At 42.4% G+C, this 18491-nt stretch overlaps 1 protein-coding gene across 1 annotated transcript; it reads left to right on the plus strand.

Annotated features, from left to right (window-relative positions):
• The first annotated feature begins 547 nt into the window (after positions 1-547).
• On the plus strand, positions 548-5089 carry si:dkey-23o4.6 (retinol dehydrogenase 12). Its single transcript, XM_067237524.1, has 7 exons — positions 548-683; positions 1394-1528; positions 2230-2421; positions 3441-3602; positions 3945-4064; positions 4235-4439; positions 4729-5089. Exons 1-7 carry the CDS (start codon positions 548-550, stop codon positions 4832-4834), a joined length of 1056 nt encoding a protein of 351 aa, XP_067093625.1. The 3' UTR covers positions 4835-5089.
• Positions 5090-18491: the final 13402 nt, after the last annotated feature.

Below are 18491 nucleotides of genomic sequence, written 5' to 3' on the forward strand. Positions count from 1 at the left end.
TGATTCCAACTCCCACAGGGCATTTTACAGGTGAATTTTCTAATGTAATTTCTTCTCAACATTGATTTCACCCTGTTTGCCACCATTTTAATTAGTTTTCTTTAAATGCATTTGGCAGCACATAGTTGCATTGCTTTAGTTAGTAGGCAAAAAAAAGATAGATAATGCATCCCCCCTCTACATTTAGAATATTATGAAATCTTACAATAATGTGTGTAGCCTATGTTCTGTTTTACTCAGCATTTGCATTTATCCCTAACGGATCGGATACGGATATCCCGAGTGATTAATGTAGTGCCTGTATAGCCTACTCATTTGAAATGATGGTAGGCCTATGTTTCGATTGATTCGCTATAGTCCTGCTAACATAGCAGTTCTGCAAGCATCAGTGCGCCTGTAGACGCGTATTGTCCAGGACACATAACACACTATCGGGGGTAATCGCTTCGTAATCTGAAGACAGGCGCTAAAGCTTCTGTTTAAGTTCTTTGACCTGTTCATAGCCTCGATTCGACCGAAACGTTGCCGACAAACACCGATTCGCTCGATGAGGAGGGATCCCCAAGGAGGGTATTCGGTCCACCCGTGGTCTGGTGGGTCCGGTCCTACGGAGAATATGTGGGATGAAGTTGATTTGTCTACACCAGCGAAGTATGGCGCTGTCATTGCTGTGACAGTGATCTGTAAGTCATGGCCTATGGCTCTCGCTTCTGTTGTGGTGTCTGATGATTTAAGTATCAACAAAAGTAGCTTATTACTAATAGAATGTGGACCAACGACGACTGAAACAATCACACGTAAAAAATGTATCGCAAAAAATGTTAAATAAAGTACAAAAATGGTAAAAATCAGGTCAGGTTTTTCCGGAGCATTGTTATTCTCTGTATTTGACCGTGTTTGCGTGTTTGGGCTTTAATGTGTTTTTCCTGCTTTTTACGATAATATAGAAAAGGTTGCTGTTATTTTTCTATACAAAATATATGATTTATATTATGTATTTAGCCTATTATATTACAAGGGGTCTTGAAAGTTATTTGCAATACATACAGATACTTACACACACGTACACCACTACTGTGCACACAACAACCAAAAGCAATATTTTATCTAACATTTCCTTAAGTTAAATTCAACCCAACATATTCAACATTCACATCGTGCTAAAGGCAAATTTAGACAATGCAAGCCAAAGATCACTGGACCCAGACCTAAATGTGCCCATGCACATGAATATAGTACACTAAACCACTCAGACATTTTAGTCTACCTATATTGCATAGAAACATCACACCATCCTCTGACCAATCATTCACTGTAACTACAATGACACTGATACTGTGAAAGAAAATCAATCGTTTTACAACCTCATTGTTTGTGGACCCTCTGCCCCAAGGCTTTATTCTATTGAGAAAATGGATAGCTGGTGGTGTGTGTCGATGTTCAGTCCGACTGGAGGGCAAGACAGTGCTCATCACTGGTGCCAACACTGGGATCGGAAAGGAGACGTCCCGTGACATGGCACATCGAGGTACAGTACAGGTTGGGCTTAGCATGGGGCCGTCAGACAAACTCTCTATAAGAGGTGTGTGTGTGGATCTGAGTGTGGGTGTGCATTTGTTTTCATTGTTTGATTATATCAGTGTGTGTGTTCATGTGACCATGTAGATCCCTACATTGTATAAGATTATGGTATTATGGGTTATCCTAACCAGGCAATAAATCCATACCTAGAACAATCCAAACACAACCATCCATTCGTTATGAATTATTTCAGCTATTATCTCCCAAGAGAGAACAGCATGGAACTGGCTTTGGAATCATTTTATCATCAGAGATCGCCATAAAGCACTCTCTGAGATAAACCTCAATGGACAAACCATTTCTCCATGACTAGATTATCAGATTATGTGTGTCCTGTGCCATATTTCTATCAGATTATGGTGTGTTGGTTTTTGCGGGGGATGTGGGGCACCTTTTGCAGGACCTGGATTTGATTGGGTGGTGTCCCTTAATGTGTTCTCAGTATGTCAGGGGTGTGTGTGGAAAATAAGTTGCATTATTTAAGTAAAGTTGAATGGATGTTTTCTGTTAGATTACTGTGTGTTTAGAAGGGTGGGAGAGAATGAGTTAATGTTAGTATTAGAGTGTATGCAGTCGTATGTGTGCATATGTGAGTGTTTGAAAACACTATCAAAAACCTATTGCTGTTGTGGTCCATTTTGGATGCAGGGGCAAGGGTGGTCATGGCATGCCGTGACTTGACGCGGGCTGAGAAGGCAGCAGAAGAAATCCGCCGTTCCACGGGAAATGGCAACGTTGTGGTCCGCCACCTAGACCTGGCCTCGCTGTACTCCGTCAGGGAGTTCACCAAGGAGTTCCTCGCTAGTGAGGAGCGTCTGGACATACTAATAAACAACGCAGGTGGGTTTCAAGAAAACATCAGGTGTGCCTAATCTTCAAGCAGGGGACCGATGAGATTTTTGGTTCATTTGGATACTGGTTTGTAATTGAAAGTCACACTCATGAGCCCATCTTAAAGGAGGATGTTGCTCAGTCATCATTGTACTAGATTAGATATAACTTTAGGTTAACAAGTATACACAGTGATAATACAAGTGTAGACAGTAAATTCACAGTATTGCCTACAATAAAACATTTCAATGCACAACAGATCTGTTGTGCATTGACCTAATAGTGAGGTCAGAACTAAGTGTAAGTGTACCTGCAGCACTGGCTCAAGGACCTGAGTGTCCAGTACACAGACCATTGTGCAGTCTGATGGCAACTGGCAGGAAGGACCTCCTGAAGTGAGTACAGTTGAGTACTGTAACAGAATGAGTTTGTTCTTGAAGGTGCTCCTGTCATCAACCAGGCCTCTGTACTCCTCTTCATGATCTTCCTTTACACATCCAACAATTGAGTCGTCCGCTAACTTCTGCAGATGGCATGTCTAACAGTTGTATGTGAAGTCCGATGTGTAGAGTGAACAGGGCCCCCTGTGGGACCCTTGTGTTGCTGTGTGAATATTGATGGGGCGGAAGGAGTGGGGGAGGTGGGGCATGATAATGGTCAGAGAGGGAGAAGGGGAAAGTGTCTTTAGGGTTGCAGACGCCCTTGAGTGAGGGTGTGGAATAAGGGATGGGGAGGGCGTGGTTGCGTGTGGATGTGAATCAAAGCTGTTAAAAATATGGTTCAGCTCGTTGACCCTGTCTAGACCCTCCTCCGCTGGTCGTTTGGTTTCTTTGTGCCGTACAGGTTTACATCATGGAATGTACAAGGACTTTAAAGGTTTCTGATGAAGAAATTGCCTTTATAAATTATTATGTACGGTGTATGATGTTTTAGATGAATGTCAGGCAGATTGAACAGATTAGCTATTGTATTTGCAGTGAGAATTATGTAGATCATGGTGAGTTTATCTTGTAACTGCTGTTCATCAGGTGTGATGATGTGCCCTAAGTGGATAACAGAGGATGGCTTTGAGACACAACTGGCTGTCAATCACTTAGGGCACTTCCTGCTGACCAATCTCCTTCTGGACAAGCTCAAAAGCTCCGCCCCCAGCCGGGTGGTGAATGTGTCCAGCATTGCACACCGAGGGGGTAACTTGATTAACTTTATTTTTAAAACATTCACAAGGACAGTATTTTACAGTATTTATTTGTTCTTGTTCTAGTCCAATGTAAACTATTGGTTACATCTGATTATTTATTTGTTCATTGAACACAGGGACATAGGTTTGTTTTCAAATGTGGGAGAAAAATAAATAACTTTTAAATAGCTGAGGATAGGGCCGTTAAACAAATTTTCCGGTAAAAAAAAAGGTGCTGTTTTCAAAAAGTGAGTCGGACACTTTGCCCCTGATTGGACAAAATTATAATATTTAAATTAATTTATAAATTGATCTACTGAAAAAGATGACATGAAGTCTCTGTTTGCTCCAGGAAAGCTCCAGTTTGATGATCTGTTCTTCAACAAGAGGCCGTACAACTCTCTGGTCAGCTACAGACAGAGCAAACTCGCCAATGTGCTGTTCTCCAGAGAGTTGTCCCGTAGGATGAAAGGTAAACACAAAGACGTCACACACTGGTTAGTGGATATCACTATAACTGGTTTCACCTCCTTTAATTTCACCTCTGTAACCCTCAATGTCACCACCCTCCTCCCTCACGTCACCTCTGTAACATGTCACCCGCCCCCACATCCATATCTCCGTATCGCTCTCCCTTGGCAGGGACAGGGGTGACATCCTATAGTCTGCACCCGGGGGTGATCAAGACGGAGCTGGGCCGTCACGTGGAGAGCTGGTTCCCCATGCTGAGGGCCATCCTGTCGGCTCCCTCGATGCTCCTGATGAAGACCCCCTCCCAGGGGGCCCAGACCTCCATCTACTGTGCTGTCACCCCTGGACTGGAGCCCCAGTCTGGCTGCTACTTCAGGTAACCTACTGCCTAGGGAGTCAGGTGGCTGAGAGGTTAGGGAATCGGGCTAGTAATCTGAAGGTTGCCAGTTCGATTCCCGGCAGTGCCAAATGAAGTTGTGTCCTTGGGCAAGGCACCCTGTACTCCCTGTACTTGTAACTGTAAGTCGCTCTGGATAAGAGCGTCTGCTAAATGTAAAAAAAAATGTACTGCCACATGACCTGCTGTGTTCACAATTTGCCCAGTTGTGTTTATTTGTCCAGTTGTGCTCACTTCACATTTAATTCATGTGGTGTGTGTGTTTTAGTGATTGCGCTGTGAAACAGACAGCCCCTGAAGGAAGAGATGATGTAGTGGCCTTGAGACTCTGGGAGGATAGCGCCCGCCTGGTGGGATATACTGAGAAAAACTGAACTTTGACCCAAGGAACTCAGGGTACCGCAAAAACTCTAGCCGACACGCCAGGACTGGAACCTGAATCTCAATCCTCTCACCCACTACTTTAATCCCAGATTACTGTAAACTATGGCTGAATTTACATATAAACGAAGACTCTGTGACACTTGCCTCTATATTGCTACAGGTGAGACATTTTCCATTCTGTTACATTGTAGGTTATGATTCAGATAAGGGATAGTATATACATTTTATTGTAAATACAGGATTAATGCTGCCTTGACATAGGTAATTTTTAGAGATCTTTGTGGGTATCAGGTTGTTAGATGCCATAAAAAAACTTTTTGACATTGTTGGTAGAATTTGATATGGAAATAAATGATTTGTTTACTAATTGGTCATTTAAATAACATTATGTTGATGGCCATTAAAATGTCTGTTTTGGTGTTCTGTGTTCTTAATTAATTTAATGGAGTTGACCCCAGGTTATGGTAGAACATCAGTTCCAGGGACTGTAATACTGTGTATTTGTCATGTTTTTACCACCAGAGGGCAGAAAAGTCTGCCAATAAAACAAATATTTTCCATCAAGATTTCTGCCAGAAAATAAGGTCCTGGAGTTAAGATTTAATGTTACTAGAATATCCAAAACAGACAGAAATGTTTTCACTCAGACAGAAAATTATACAAAGTAGTAGACATTTTTATACTTGACGGCCTATTAACCACTTTCAAACAAAGTATGCGATTTAATTTATTTGAACTATTAGTTCAAATTAACACATCAACACATCAATTTCAACTGGTTTTAGTTGAAATGGTCATGAAGACTAAATGTGAGAATTAATGAACAACAAGCAACAGAGAGGCAGTAGTGCTGTTACTGTTGTGCTGCTTCATGCTGAAGAGAGGAAAGTCCATGAACTGTGAACCCAAGCCCTAATCTTGTTAAACAATCAGGCTCTTTCACCTTCAGAGGCTTCCAGGTCCTGTGGCCACCCTAACTGAGGAGCTTGACCTGTCACGATTGGTTAACCAGCAACAGCTGACAGAGGTCAAAGCTCACGTCAAAGATGAGTGGTCGTCGTGGGGCAGTGGGGGGTTTACTCTGCAGAAACCTTTGTCAAAATATTTTTCAGAGATACTGGCCACTTGTATGAGGATGCCCGAAAGCGAGACAAACAGATCAACCTTCTCTACTATTTAAAACCAAATCTTAAGTATGGAAAGCTACAAGCCAATAGGCTGTGGTTCAGTTTAAGTCCAGGAAAGTCTATTACATCGGCTTTTCGGGTGAACAGGGTGTTTGTTCTGCTTAGAGAAACAGTTCTACAGTACATTAAATTGCACAGGCTCGGGGCAAAATGTAATTTCCCCATGACTGCCTGACTGGAAAAACACTCAAACAATCAACAGTAAATCTATATGCAATTCGCTGAGCTCCACTCAAAACATACTGTATCACCTCATTATCCAGGCTGATGCTTGAGACAATAGAAAAGCTCTTATGTTATATATCCGCTGTTGGGCATTTAGATGCTGACCTCAATGCCTCTTTGCTCAACCCTAAACGTATGATATTCTCATTCAGGACCCTGGACAGTAGCCCACATAATGGCCTCAGATCAATGACTGAGTGCCATGTGCGGAGCCCCTCAGAGTAGCTGTATGCAAGTTCTCTCTGTTTGCATCTCTCCACCTCTCTCTCCCTCCCTCAGCCCCAGAAGGCCTATGTGTTCTGGGCTAATGCAGTCTGGTGGTGTGGGAACATTGATCAGGCTGGGGGGCATTAGTGAAGGTAATGAGGATGGCACCAGCTAGCCACTTACCGCTTACTTTTATAACCTCCTGTCTGGCTTCTGCACTCACCCCAACTCACCCATGTCTCCCTCATGTCTCCCTCATGTCTCCCCCATGTCTCCTATGTCTCCCTCATGTCTCCCCCATGCCACCCTCATGTCTCCCCCATGCCTCCCTCATGTGTCCCTCATGTCTCCCTCATGTCTCCTATGTCTCCCTCATGTCTCCTATGTCTCCCTCATGTCTCCTATGTCTCCCTCATGTCTCCCCCATGCCACCCTCATGTCTCCCCCATGTCTTGCTCATGTCTCCCCCATGTCTCCCCTATGTCTCCCTCATGTCTCCCCATGTCTCCCTCATGTCTCCCTCATGTCTCCCCCATGTCTCCCTCATGTCTCCCTCATGTCTCCCTCATGTCTCCCCCATGTCTCCCTCATGTCTCCCCCATGTCACCTCATGGCTCCCCATGTCTCCCTCATGTCTCCCCTATGTCTCCCTCATGTCTCCTTCATGTCTGTAGGGAGTCAGGGGGCTGAGCGGTTAGGGAATCAGGCTAGTAATCAGAAGGTCGCTGGTTCGATTCCTGGCTGTGCAAAATGACATTGTGTCCTTGGGCAAGGCACTTCACCCTACTTGCCTCGGGGGAATGTCCCTGTACTTACTGTAAGTCGCTCTGGATAAGAGCGTCTGCTAAATGACTAAATGTAAATGTAAAATGTAAATGTAAAATGTAAATGTCTCCCTCATGTCTCCCCCATTGAAGATATGAGTAAGATACATTTAACTCCAGTCTTGCCTCTGTCTTGTTCAGAGTTCCACGCAAAATATTTTGGGAGCAGTCACAGTTAAGCCTGTTCTATGTGCTGAAAACCTGTGAAAGGTGAAAGATGTACTACCCTTCTGAACTTATGTATGCCAATACAGCTGACCTAAATATTTGTTTAACACATTTTTACTTTACACACACGCAACACACTCAACTCGTGAACACACACAACTCAAATTTTCATACACATATCCAGTCAACATGTATTGGTAGCATGCAAGTTTACTAACCCATGTTATTAAACAATGCTGAATTTGATGTCCAACGAACCAATAGCACTGACGAAGTTCTGAAAACAGACCTGAAATAATCATTTATGTTTCAGCCATTCACTTGTGTTTGTTCTCTGCTATACGCCACCTTTTATTGGTATATATCATTGTGAGAACAGCCAATCTGTCTCTGTACTTTTCCTATGCTGCTAAACTCTCTTCAGGGACTGAAGCCAACAGCATGCAGAAAAGGAGACAACCTTGTTAAAGCACTCTAGAAACCCTGTTAGGCTAATTAGCTGGTACAGCTGTGTGAAAAATGTCAACAAACGGCGCCTCCCTCTACTTGAATATACTCATTATTCTTCCTCGTTTAGCTATGAGTGTGCTTCAAAGAGATGAATAAAGGGACAATTTACTCAAAAACCGTTGTCTCTCAGAGGCTTTTCCCCGTCAAAGGTCTAACAGCGAGATAGACTAGGATTGAGCAATGAGGATCTTTTGAATACAGCTATTTTGAATGCTTCCACAAGCGTCTACGCAGTCTGGGGCTGCACTTCAGAAGTAGACAAAAAGAGAGGTTAAGGGTGACCCCTACACACAGTGGGTGAGTGTCTCTCACAAGAGGCTAGGGCTGTAGGAATGTGAGACTGTGACCTAACGGGAAGTTGATGGCGACTAATGACGCACTTCAGCCCAGACACAGAGAAAGGAAGGGTGAGGAAGGAATCATGAGCTGGTGAAAGGGACACGTCATTATGGCTGACCCCATGGTGTAATGGTGAACCTCCTGGTGGGTGTCTCTGCTTTCCCCAACAATACCCTCAAGGATTCACTTGTGAGCTCACAGAGACACACACACAGACCCACATGAACAAGCCCAGTCTCACTTATGCCAATAAGCATGGCAACATTACGCACATTGCCATATAGGCCCAAGTACATAGGACCATTACTCTGGCATGGTGAGATGATTTGCCATCCACCACCCATTATGGAGGTCTTAATTTGGGCTTGTGTCATTTACAAGCTCTCCTATCCTCACCCACCCAGATTCCAAGGCCTCAGGGCATGCAGGCGCAGTGGGGTGCCAAGATGAAAGAAGGCTAATAAAAATAGCCTGAGGGAGAAGAGCCGGTGTGTTTGTTTCAGTGTGCAAGTGCCTGGGCATGAGCACTTTTGTCATGTAAATGAAGCTCATTCAAATCTGAATTTGTGAGAGAGGAAAACTCAAGAGATATAAGAAGTGAAATCCGAGATAGAAAGATGGAGAAAAGAGAAAGTTTGGTGAGGGAGAGAAATCGAAACAAAAATAAAAGGAAAATTCAGGAGAAGTACCCGAATAACCGGACCATAAAGAAAAGTCTCTCATTCAAGGGGACACCAAACGGCCACCTGTATTCCTGTAGTCTGAGAATTGACATTTTATTAATTATGAATTTCAAGTGTGTTAAAGCATCAAGTATGCATCAAAAAAGAGAGTGTGAAAGAAATAAAGATAGAGAGAAAGAAAAGGGAGCACAACAGGCTTAAGGTTCAAACAGAATCCATTGGGTGGGCCTTATTTCATTACAGTGACCTTTCCCTCAAAGGATGTAGCCACTCTGGGCAATTGTCGAAACAATGTTTGGGGAGATTGGATTTGGACGACTGATCGATTGGTGCAAAAAACACTTCAAAGAAGCTGAGACAGGACAGCTGGCCATGGCCTTTCTTTCTTTCCTTCTTTTTTCTTTCTTGTGTTTATTTTATTCCTCCTCTCTTCCCATCTCCTCAGGGGAGTGTAGTGTGAAAGGAGGAAGGGAGGGAGAGTAAATAGTATTTTGGATTTGTCGCTCCGTCCACATTAGCCCTCTTCTAATTCTATCATTTCTCTCTCTTCTCCCTCTCCAATGCAAACCCTATCCTTCTTTACGTCCCAGATTACCCAGATTTGTGGACATCCTCCTCCCGTCTCTCCACCCCTCTCTATCGCCTTTAAATGCTGTGTAGCACAGTGGTTGGTCTTGGCATCATGTAGCTACACCAGATGATAGGAATCCCTCTGGGCTCAGAGCCAGTGGCACACAGAGAAGAGGGGAGAGAAAGAGAGAGAAGGAAATATGTGAATAAATGTAGAACTGATCCACACACACAGGTTCCACACACATACACACGCCACACACACTAACACACACACACTGCTTGTCTAGTCTAGACCAGGTCAAGGAGGCAGAGCTGTCCTACTGTTAGAATGTTGTGTTGGTTTCAGAAATATGTACTGTCCATGCTGTTACCTTTCGCTTCCACAATCCCCCTGAAGGTCAAGTACCCACCTTTCTTCCCCCTCCTCTCCTCTTATTCTTATTTAATGGTCAGTGATGTGAAAGTACGGTAAATTACATTATTTATCCCCTCCTACGTTCTCTCCCACTGTTCTGTAATGTCCCTGACTTACTGGGTCAGATGCCTTGCATTTGACACTTGCTAAAGCTGGATTGCGAGGTTGATGATTGTCAGTTAATGGGGGAGGATGAGAGATGGAGAAAGAGGGATTGGAGAGATAGAGCTGGAGATCATGTCTGATGTGTAATTAAAGCCAGTCTCTGAATCATAGCTCATTGTTGTGTGTGTGCATGTGTGCTGTGCGGTTGTGTTTGTTGTACACCCACTCATGCGAGTGTGTTACACTGTAGCTCTTCGTGAAACATACACACACACCAACACATACATAAAAAGCCTATGTTTGAATGTTCGTCAGACACATTTCTGTATTGAGAAAGAGGGGTAGTGAGAGGCCTTTAACAGCAGATAGCCTGGGAGCTGGCTCCTCTTGTTGACAAAGTCTGCCAGAGAAAGACGAGGCACAAAGGTGTTCTTCTCTTTCTTTCTATCTACCATCTGTCGTTCCCCCAAACGCACATGCGGCGTAGTTAGTTTCTGCACTGGGTATCTGACACTATGTAAGTGTATGTGTGTGTGTTTGTGTGTGAAAGCATTTTGTGGTGTATCTGTGTGAGTGTATCTGTGTCCTAATTAAACTGTATAGTTTGGCAGTCTGTCCAGTGCTGGCAGAATACTTACCTTTGAGTGTATGGTAGTTTCAACAGAGGGAACATTCTACTGAAATTCCCTCAGCTCTGCAGTATCAAGCTACACTAAAATGGCTTTCTAACCATTTCTTCTCCTCTTTATGTCAATGCTGCTACAGATTTCTGTATTTCTGTTAAGTCACCAAAGTGAACAAAAGTTGGATGAAAGAAAAACGACAAAGCTACAGAAAGTAATCATTTGAACCTGCATACGACAACAATTTTGTTTTAGATCAAGACAGGGAATGTCTTAACTGTACTGGATATAACCTGTGAATGTCGAATGAGAGGTGATATTTTGTAATGAAGGTACAGGAAATCAACAGGAAATCAACTACTTTGGTGGGGGATAGTATGATGCAGAGAGACAGAGAGACAGACAATGGTATTAGTACAATCAGGTTGCATGCAGATTATGCAGATTATACAACATAACATGGATTAGGGTCCATTTACAAATGTGTCACAGCTGTAATACTATGAGATAGCCTTAACTGTCAATATGGGTGAACGGTGTCGGACATTGTCACTCACACATTCACGTGCACACATACCAGCACACACACTCACACACATCCACAAACACACATGCACACACAATGCCTCTTTACTGTGAGATTTATTAAAGAAGTAATTGCCAGTCTGAGTTTACCAGTCTGATAAAAATCAGACAGTCTGAGTTTGTAGACAACAATATGTCTCTATGGACTCTCATCAGCCAGATTCTTGTTAAGATAAACAGTTTAATTTATTTTATAGCTTAGTCATGGCAGTTTCCATCACATGTAACCATTTCCTCAATGATCAGCAGTGATGTATTTTTAATTCCCTTCACTTACAGCTTCACAGGGGGACCAAACAGTCTGTTTGTACATGATTCAGGAAGCTAGTTTGGAGTGAGCAAGATTCATCACGTCATGGGAAAGTCCTCATCGGAGCGTTGTGTTTGTCTCATGTTTGGGGTCTTTTTGGGAGAAACGAAACACTGATGCATTTTTAACATGGAATCAGAGCAGCACGTGCCAGTTAGTTTGATATTTTCAGTGAGAGCGGGAGAAATATTGAGATGGAGAGAGGAACAGGGGTGAGAGGGAGAAAGAGAGACAATCGAGATTAAGTGAGAGAAAAAAGAGACAAAGGGATGCAGCCGCTGTATTGATTAAAGAGGTTGTGATTGGTTACCTAACATGAAATAGCTGGCAGACATTTCCAGTGGCCTACATTGTTCCCTTTGATGGAATAAAGCCTGATCTCTTGGTCTCACCAGGGCCTAGCCTAGCAAAAAAAACTGACATTGCGCAATGTCTTAGGTTAGCCAAGCACATTCGATGGGTTTTTCTGTAATGTAAGCTCTAGCATGCTTTACATGTTAGCATTTACATTGCAGGAAATGTGTTGCATTTTGTACTGTTACTGCCAATGTTTTTCATTTGCTGTAATCAGGACTATTTTGAAAAGAGATGCTGGTCTTAATTGGACATCTGGAATAAATGAAAGCTCAATAAAAAGTTTTGAAAGATAGAAGATAGTTTGAAGGAGAGATATTTGGAAATTCTAAACTAGCAAAGTGCCTGATACAGTTCATCAGTGTGCAAAGTATATGTGTGTATGTGGGAGCAGGGACTCTTCAAAACAACAGATTATGTAACAGTGTCAAAATATAGATTACCCCCTTGGGATAGATTGATATATCACATCCTCTTCTCATGTAATATTAAGGTCACAAACTTAATCTTTACCACTGCTGTGGTCATATGATTTTCAAAGGACCGGATTGAACCAAAATGGGGAGTAAAGTGAGCATCCGAGAGACCGAGCAATTGCGGAGCTGTTTGGGAGGAACATGGCAGGGGAGGGCATCAAGGCTGGCATGCTCCGTGCCTGCGGGACTTTGTGGCACCCCGTGAGCTGACAGGGCAACAAAAGAGACAGGGAACAGGAGAGAGTCAAAGGGTGGAATGGGGGAGAAAGACAGACATATCGCCTGTCCTGTTCTAAGCCATACAAGATAAATAATGGGTGAGCCAATAGAAGATGGTTTAATTATAGATGGATGTCCAAAGGGCACAACCTCTGTCCAAATGTAAAAATGGGCACATACACATTTTATTTGATCTATGGTCATGGGACCCATTATCACCTCATATTACGGTCAGGTCAAGCACTTTGTGTAGCAGGAAATTTATTGCACATAATAAATGTAATAACAATAAATTATGCAGAGAAAAACATTGACATCGACATTTTGTTCTAATGAAACCATAAAAGGGATTAAGATACCGTGTAGAGAGTGAGAAAACAATTCAACGTTCTCATTAGTAGTAGGGCAGTGTAAGTGTATGTGTGCCAAACAGGTGTGTGTGTGAAAAGTATACAAATTACTTGTGTGAAATGTGCAGGTGTGCGTGTGTCCTCTTCCTGTCTCTGTAAATGTCACCGAGGTAAAGAAACACTCTCTCCTTTACAGACACCCAGAACATCTGCACACAGTAGGACTAATCTGAGGGTGAGTGTCTAATCTGAACAGGGACCAGCCCAATCAGGACATTTTGTACAAAGCGCACCACTATCTAATCCACAAACCTCTCACACAACGCAGTAGTGTGAGAGGTCCCATTTGAACCAGGGTAGATTTGAATGCCTATTCTATTGATGTGTTTTGGAGCTGTGACTGGACCTTCACTCCAACCATCGCGGCCGAAAGCATGGTCATGCAGCAACAGACTAGAGTGTTAGGGAAGGGTAGTGTTACACTGAATGTTTTATTGGCCCGTGCTAGATAACAAAGCACAACTGAACCACAGGGGGACAGAGGGAGAGAGAGAAAGGAAGATCAAATAAAAGAGGCAAGGAGAAAGATAAGGTTCAAGAGAATCTAGTGATTTATTAGTCAGATTTGTTTTCGGCTAAGGTACACTCAGTATTCCAGGAAGTGAAAATCAAGCACCAATTAAATGTCAGAGAAATAAGGACTACACATTTTACCCTATCAAACATTCTAGGTTTTGACATGTGAAATAACCATTCAGAAAGCAGAAACACGTAAAAACATTTGCTAACAATTCAGGATTTCTTTGTTAACACTCAGACAGTCTTGCACGGGTAGAATAACAGTCACACAAACACACATAGTCACATGCTCTGTGGTGATCATTACATGTTGGTTCTTCAGACATGGCATTGTTGCATGGAAAAGGTGACACACATCTTCCTCTCTCTTACCAGTAAGTAAGGACAGAATGACTTGAAGAGAAGTCAAACTTAAACAAAAAGACCACAAATCCATAGTTTGCTTGATGTGTCAGAAGATAATGTGACGTGAATGTAATTCAATGGAGATCCATACACACACACACACACACACGCACACACACACGCACGCGCGCGCACGCACACACACACACATCTTTACACATAGTGACTACCAGCAGACATCCAGACCAAACCACACAACGCTCTTCACAGTACGTTCTTAGCATTCCACACCCTGGGCCCTTCTCTAAATCATCAGTGTTCCCTGGGAGAAGCTGTTTATTTTGGGTTTCTAAAATTACAAGTCGGGAGGAAACCAAAATGCTCCAGTGCAATTGTATTGACTGTTTACCGAGGATGTGAAGGGAGCAAAAACTTTAACTCGAGAGACCCTAAGCTTGGTGGGAAGTGATCAGTGATGACATGTACGGTGTGAGGAATAGCCTTATGAAGATATGACAGCCTATATACTATATTTTATTCTAAAAATCAGTTTGTGTGTACACTTACATACACTTATATATTCAATAGCATGAGAAGTTCCCATCTCCAAAGAATACAGTAGTGGATATCTAAACTGCGTAGTAGACTTTGTATCAAGATCTTTCGTGAGCAGTAAATAGATATTTAATTCTATATAGTAATATACACATCTAGTATACTGTGACTTTTGGAACACAGGAGCACTGTAACCAAAAACATTTGTGGCCTTACAACTGTCTTGCTTAGGCCTACTCCTAAATGGCCTATATATAAAAACCCTTATTTCTGTTCCTCCAGTTGTGAGTCCTCAGAGGAAGAAGTGGAGTATTGCCCAAACGGGCATGGCTGAGGGAGGGTGGAGGGGGGTTCAAACTCTCTTGTTTTTGCAGAGTCAGCCCACTTTGCATTGAATTGTGGATTTTGTGTTTTTTTCCTCTTGCTGTGAGTCTTAGAGTATGAGTCAAGGGGAGGATAGTTCAGCTCTGCAGTCGATGTACTCTTTGTCCTCATGCAGTTTGTACAAGACTGGTGCAGAAATGACACTTTTTAGTTTTACTTGTGGAAGATAATTATTCAATGTAATCAGTATTCTTGGAAAATGTGCAAGGATAAGATCTATAGTCTAGATCTTAATGCTCCACTGAGTAAATATTATTACATTGTTTTTTTAAATAAAATCAATTCAATTATATTCATGAATTCACAGTTCACACACCAGTTTCATGTTTTTATGTTTTGTTTCGAACAATGTTCGATGTTTTGAAAGTTGTCACATGTCCCAACACTCATCATTATCACTTTTGTCATGAACAACAGGCTATCTTGAAACATCAAATGTATGCGTCATGATCACCAATTCAACTTCACTTCCTCTTAGAGAAAATAGCCCAGCATAGATGGCCTAATGTGCCTTTGACAAAGTTCTCACATGCTTATTTTTACTAAATTTTGCTAATTAGAACAGATCAGATACAACTGCACAATGACACATTCAACACCTTGTAGGCTACGACATGACAACTTGCTATGCTGTTTTCTCACTCTCATTGTGGCTGTATCTGTTGCACATTGCTGTACATCTAACGTGCTGACAGAATTTGTGGTACACTACAACACCAATCTCTCAGCAAACCCTACTCTACCGACTGCAAGGCCGGAGGTAGGGCTATCACATGATGCAGACAGAGATGGGTTTTAACCTCAGATAAATACTCCATGGGTGGTTGAACAGCAAACGGCCTCACAAGTTCTGCCGATGTTGGCTTTATGGAGACCATCAATCTTGGCTGCGTTGGCTAATTTGAAGGAAAAGGGAGCAGCGAAGGTACTGTAGTGAAAAGCGATGCGTCCGCCCCCCACTGCACAGCATGACCTTGATGTGGAGGTGCTGGGTTGGGTGGGCTTGAAGCTGAGTTTAAAATTGGGTTTTGGGAAATGGAGAAATAAAAGTCAACACATACTTAAAAAGAAATCTATGTTGACAGTAAATGTTTTTCAACCCACATTGTCAACTCAGTTATTTGCTGAGTGGAGGAGACCATAGCAACACTGAAGTTTAAACTTGATTATCACCACCCTCCAACTCCATTTCAACGTCCTTGTGGACTCCATTTAAACGCAAGTGATTAACAAGTGACAAAACCCTTGTCTCTTCTGGCTTGCCACTGCATAATGAGTCAATGGGGGTGGGGTGGTCAGCCCCCCTCTCAGCATCTGTCTATGGTTTTTGTCTCAAGATTAAAGAGAATGAGAAGCATCTCCAATCGGATTTCACACTGCAGAATTCGCCCCACCCACCCTCTGAACTTCAACTTCATCTGTAACCACTGGCTGATGAGCGCAGGCCCTGCTCAACATGACAGGTTCGTGGTTTTGGATAAAGGGGGGTGTGGAGGTTGCCTGGTTAATCAGGTTCCATCGTACATGGCTTACTTACTGCCGTGATGACCTCAAAGGTCAACCCACTGACACAGTATTGGATGGCGGGGTCAGGGTTTTACGAATCTAATGCTTGACTTTACCTCCCACCCAAATCCCCTCGCCAAGGAGTGACCGCCTCTTCTCCCTACAACCCCCCTGAATCCCTGTCCTCTGGCCACCACCCCCATCACGTTCTCTCTAGGGACCGTCTGTTGTGTCCAAACCCTGGTGCCCTACATTGGTGGTTTACACCAACCCCCACCCCCTTGCCCACCCATACCATCTGCATACCTCTTCAGCACCCACAAAAATGATTCCCAGACTGGCGAGACCTAATCTCTGCCCTGCCCTTCCTAATCCCATTGACAGGATCCAGTGGCTTGGCATGATCTCGACAACAGGGGCTTCCCTCTTTAACCCTGTCTCACTTTCCTTTTGGTGTACTTTCCTTTTGAGGAACATGGGAATTGTAGATTTGCGGATCCTCCAGTTCCTTATGCAAATACATTACGATCTGACAGTCAAACATTTTTGGTCTGTTAGTATTATTGAAACTGTCAATTGTAAAATGACTTTAGAACAAGCAGGGGTAAGATTAGAGGTTTTATAGGATGTTTGAGAACATCCTATTACATTTGTGTATGTTGTGTTCAATTTGATTATAGGATGTTTAAGAAAATCCTATTACATTTGTGTATGTTGTGTCCAATTTGATGATCAAACATTCACTGTCAGAACCTGAGCATTCAGCAACTGTTCAATCTTCTTATGAGAAATAATTTAAAATCAACAATAGAATGTTGAGGATTGAAAAATATTGTTCATATTTGAAACTATTGCTTTCTGTTTGTTTTTCTGATCCAATGTCGGACATAATCATTTCGATTATTTCCTCATGAAGGGTAAGCTTAGTTTGGCAAACACCAAACCACTAAAACAGCTTTGATATGTTACTTTCTGTTGCAACAAGAAAGCCAAAGGAGTCCTAAACATTTTTGTTTGTATACAATTAGCATAAACTAATGCCTGCTTTGAATCTGAGAGTAACTGTTGACTCTTGTGATCATAAAGCTTAGTCGTAGGGTTTATGAACACGAACACAATGTCACTTACAATGTCACTTACTGAGGGACTTGTTGCACTTGTTGGTTAGTTGTAACTTGTTGGTTAGTTGTAACTGAGTTAACTACTTGTGATTATATTATTGTTGCTTGCTTTCCTACAGGTACACTCTTGAGGTTCATGTTGTTTAATTTGTAACTTGTTTAACTACTTGATCTTATGTTTCTTCCCATTGGCACTTGGTTGCTTATCACAGTGTATGCTCATGTTCTGGCTTCCCGCAATGTTTTTTTGTGGCTATCTCATTGTTTATGATCATTGACCTCTGCACTTTTTGTAAAGCTCTCTCTTGGAAGTCGCTTTGGATAAAAGCGTCTGCTAAATGAATATATTTACGTTCATGTAAACAAATGTATATTTGTTTTCATTTTTTTGACTTTATCCAAACAGATACCTATGTTTTAAATATGTTTTTTTCCCAGCACTCATTGGTACTTCAAGCATTCCTCCCCTGAACTCATTGCATAGCTTTAATTTGGTTGAGATCTGGTTGAGAATCTCTTAAACTCAAGACATAAAGAGGATGCTAAATGAGGGCCTGTGTTGCATGTACTTGAATGCACTTACTGTATGTCTGCACTTGTTTGTGCTAAACACTTCATGTCTATTACTGCACTATAATTGCAGCCTTTATGTCCAAGACAAATTTCCCTAGGTACCAACAAAGTCATCTTTAATCTTGAATCATGAGTCATTCGAATGCACCACAAAATCTCTAACACTGATGCTCACAGGCGGTCTAAACAATGACATGAGTTAATCATGGGTGAATCAATGTGCTATGATCCAATCAGTAGATAATGTGGCCCTAACACGTCAAGACATCCTATCTCCTCTGCCAACTAGAGTGGCCCTGTGGTGCCTCTATGAGCCAATCAGACTAAATGTTCTCATTATTGCAGGGTCATAATATACGTACATGCACACATGCATATTGTACAGACACAGACACATGCATTCGCACACTCACACACTCAAACACACAAGC

Source organism: Osmerus mordax, chromosome 6 (genome assembly GCF_038355195.1).
Source record: "Osmerus mordax isolate fOsmMor3 chromosome 6, fOsmMor3.pri, whole genome shotgun sequence".
Classification (NCBI taxonomy): Eukaryota; Metazoa; Chordata; class Actinopteri; order Osmeriformes; family Osmeridae; genus Osmerus; species Osmerus mordax.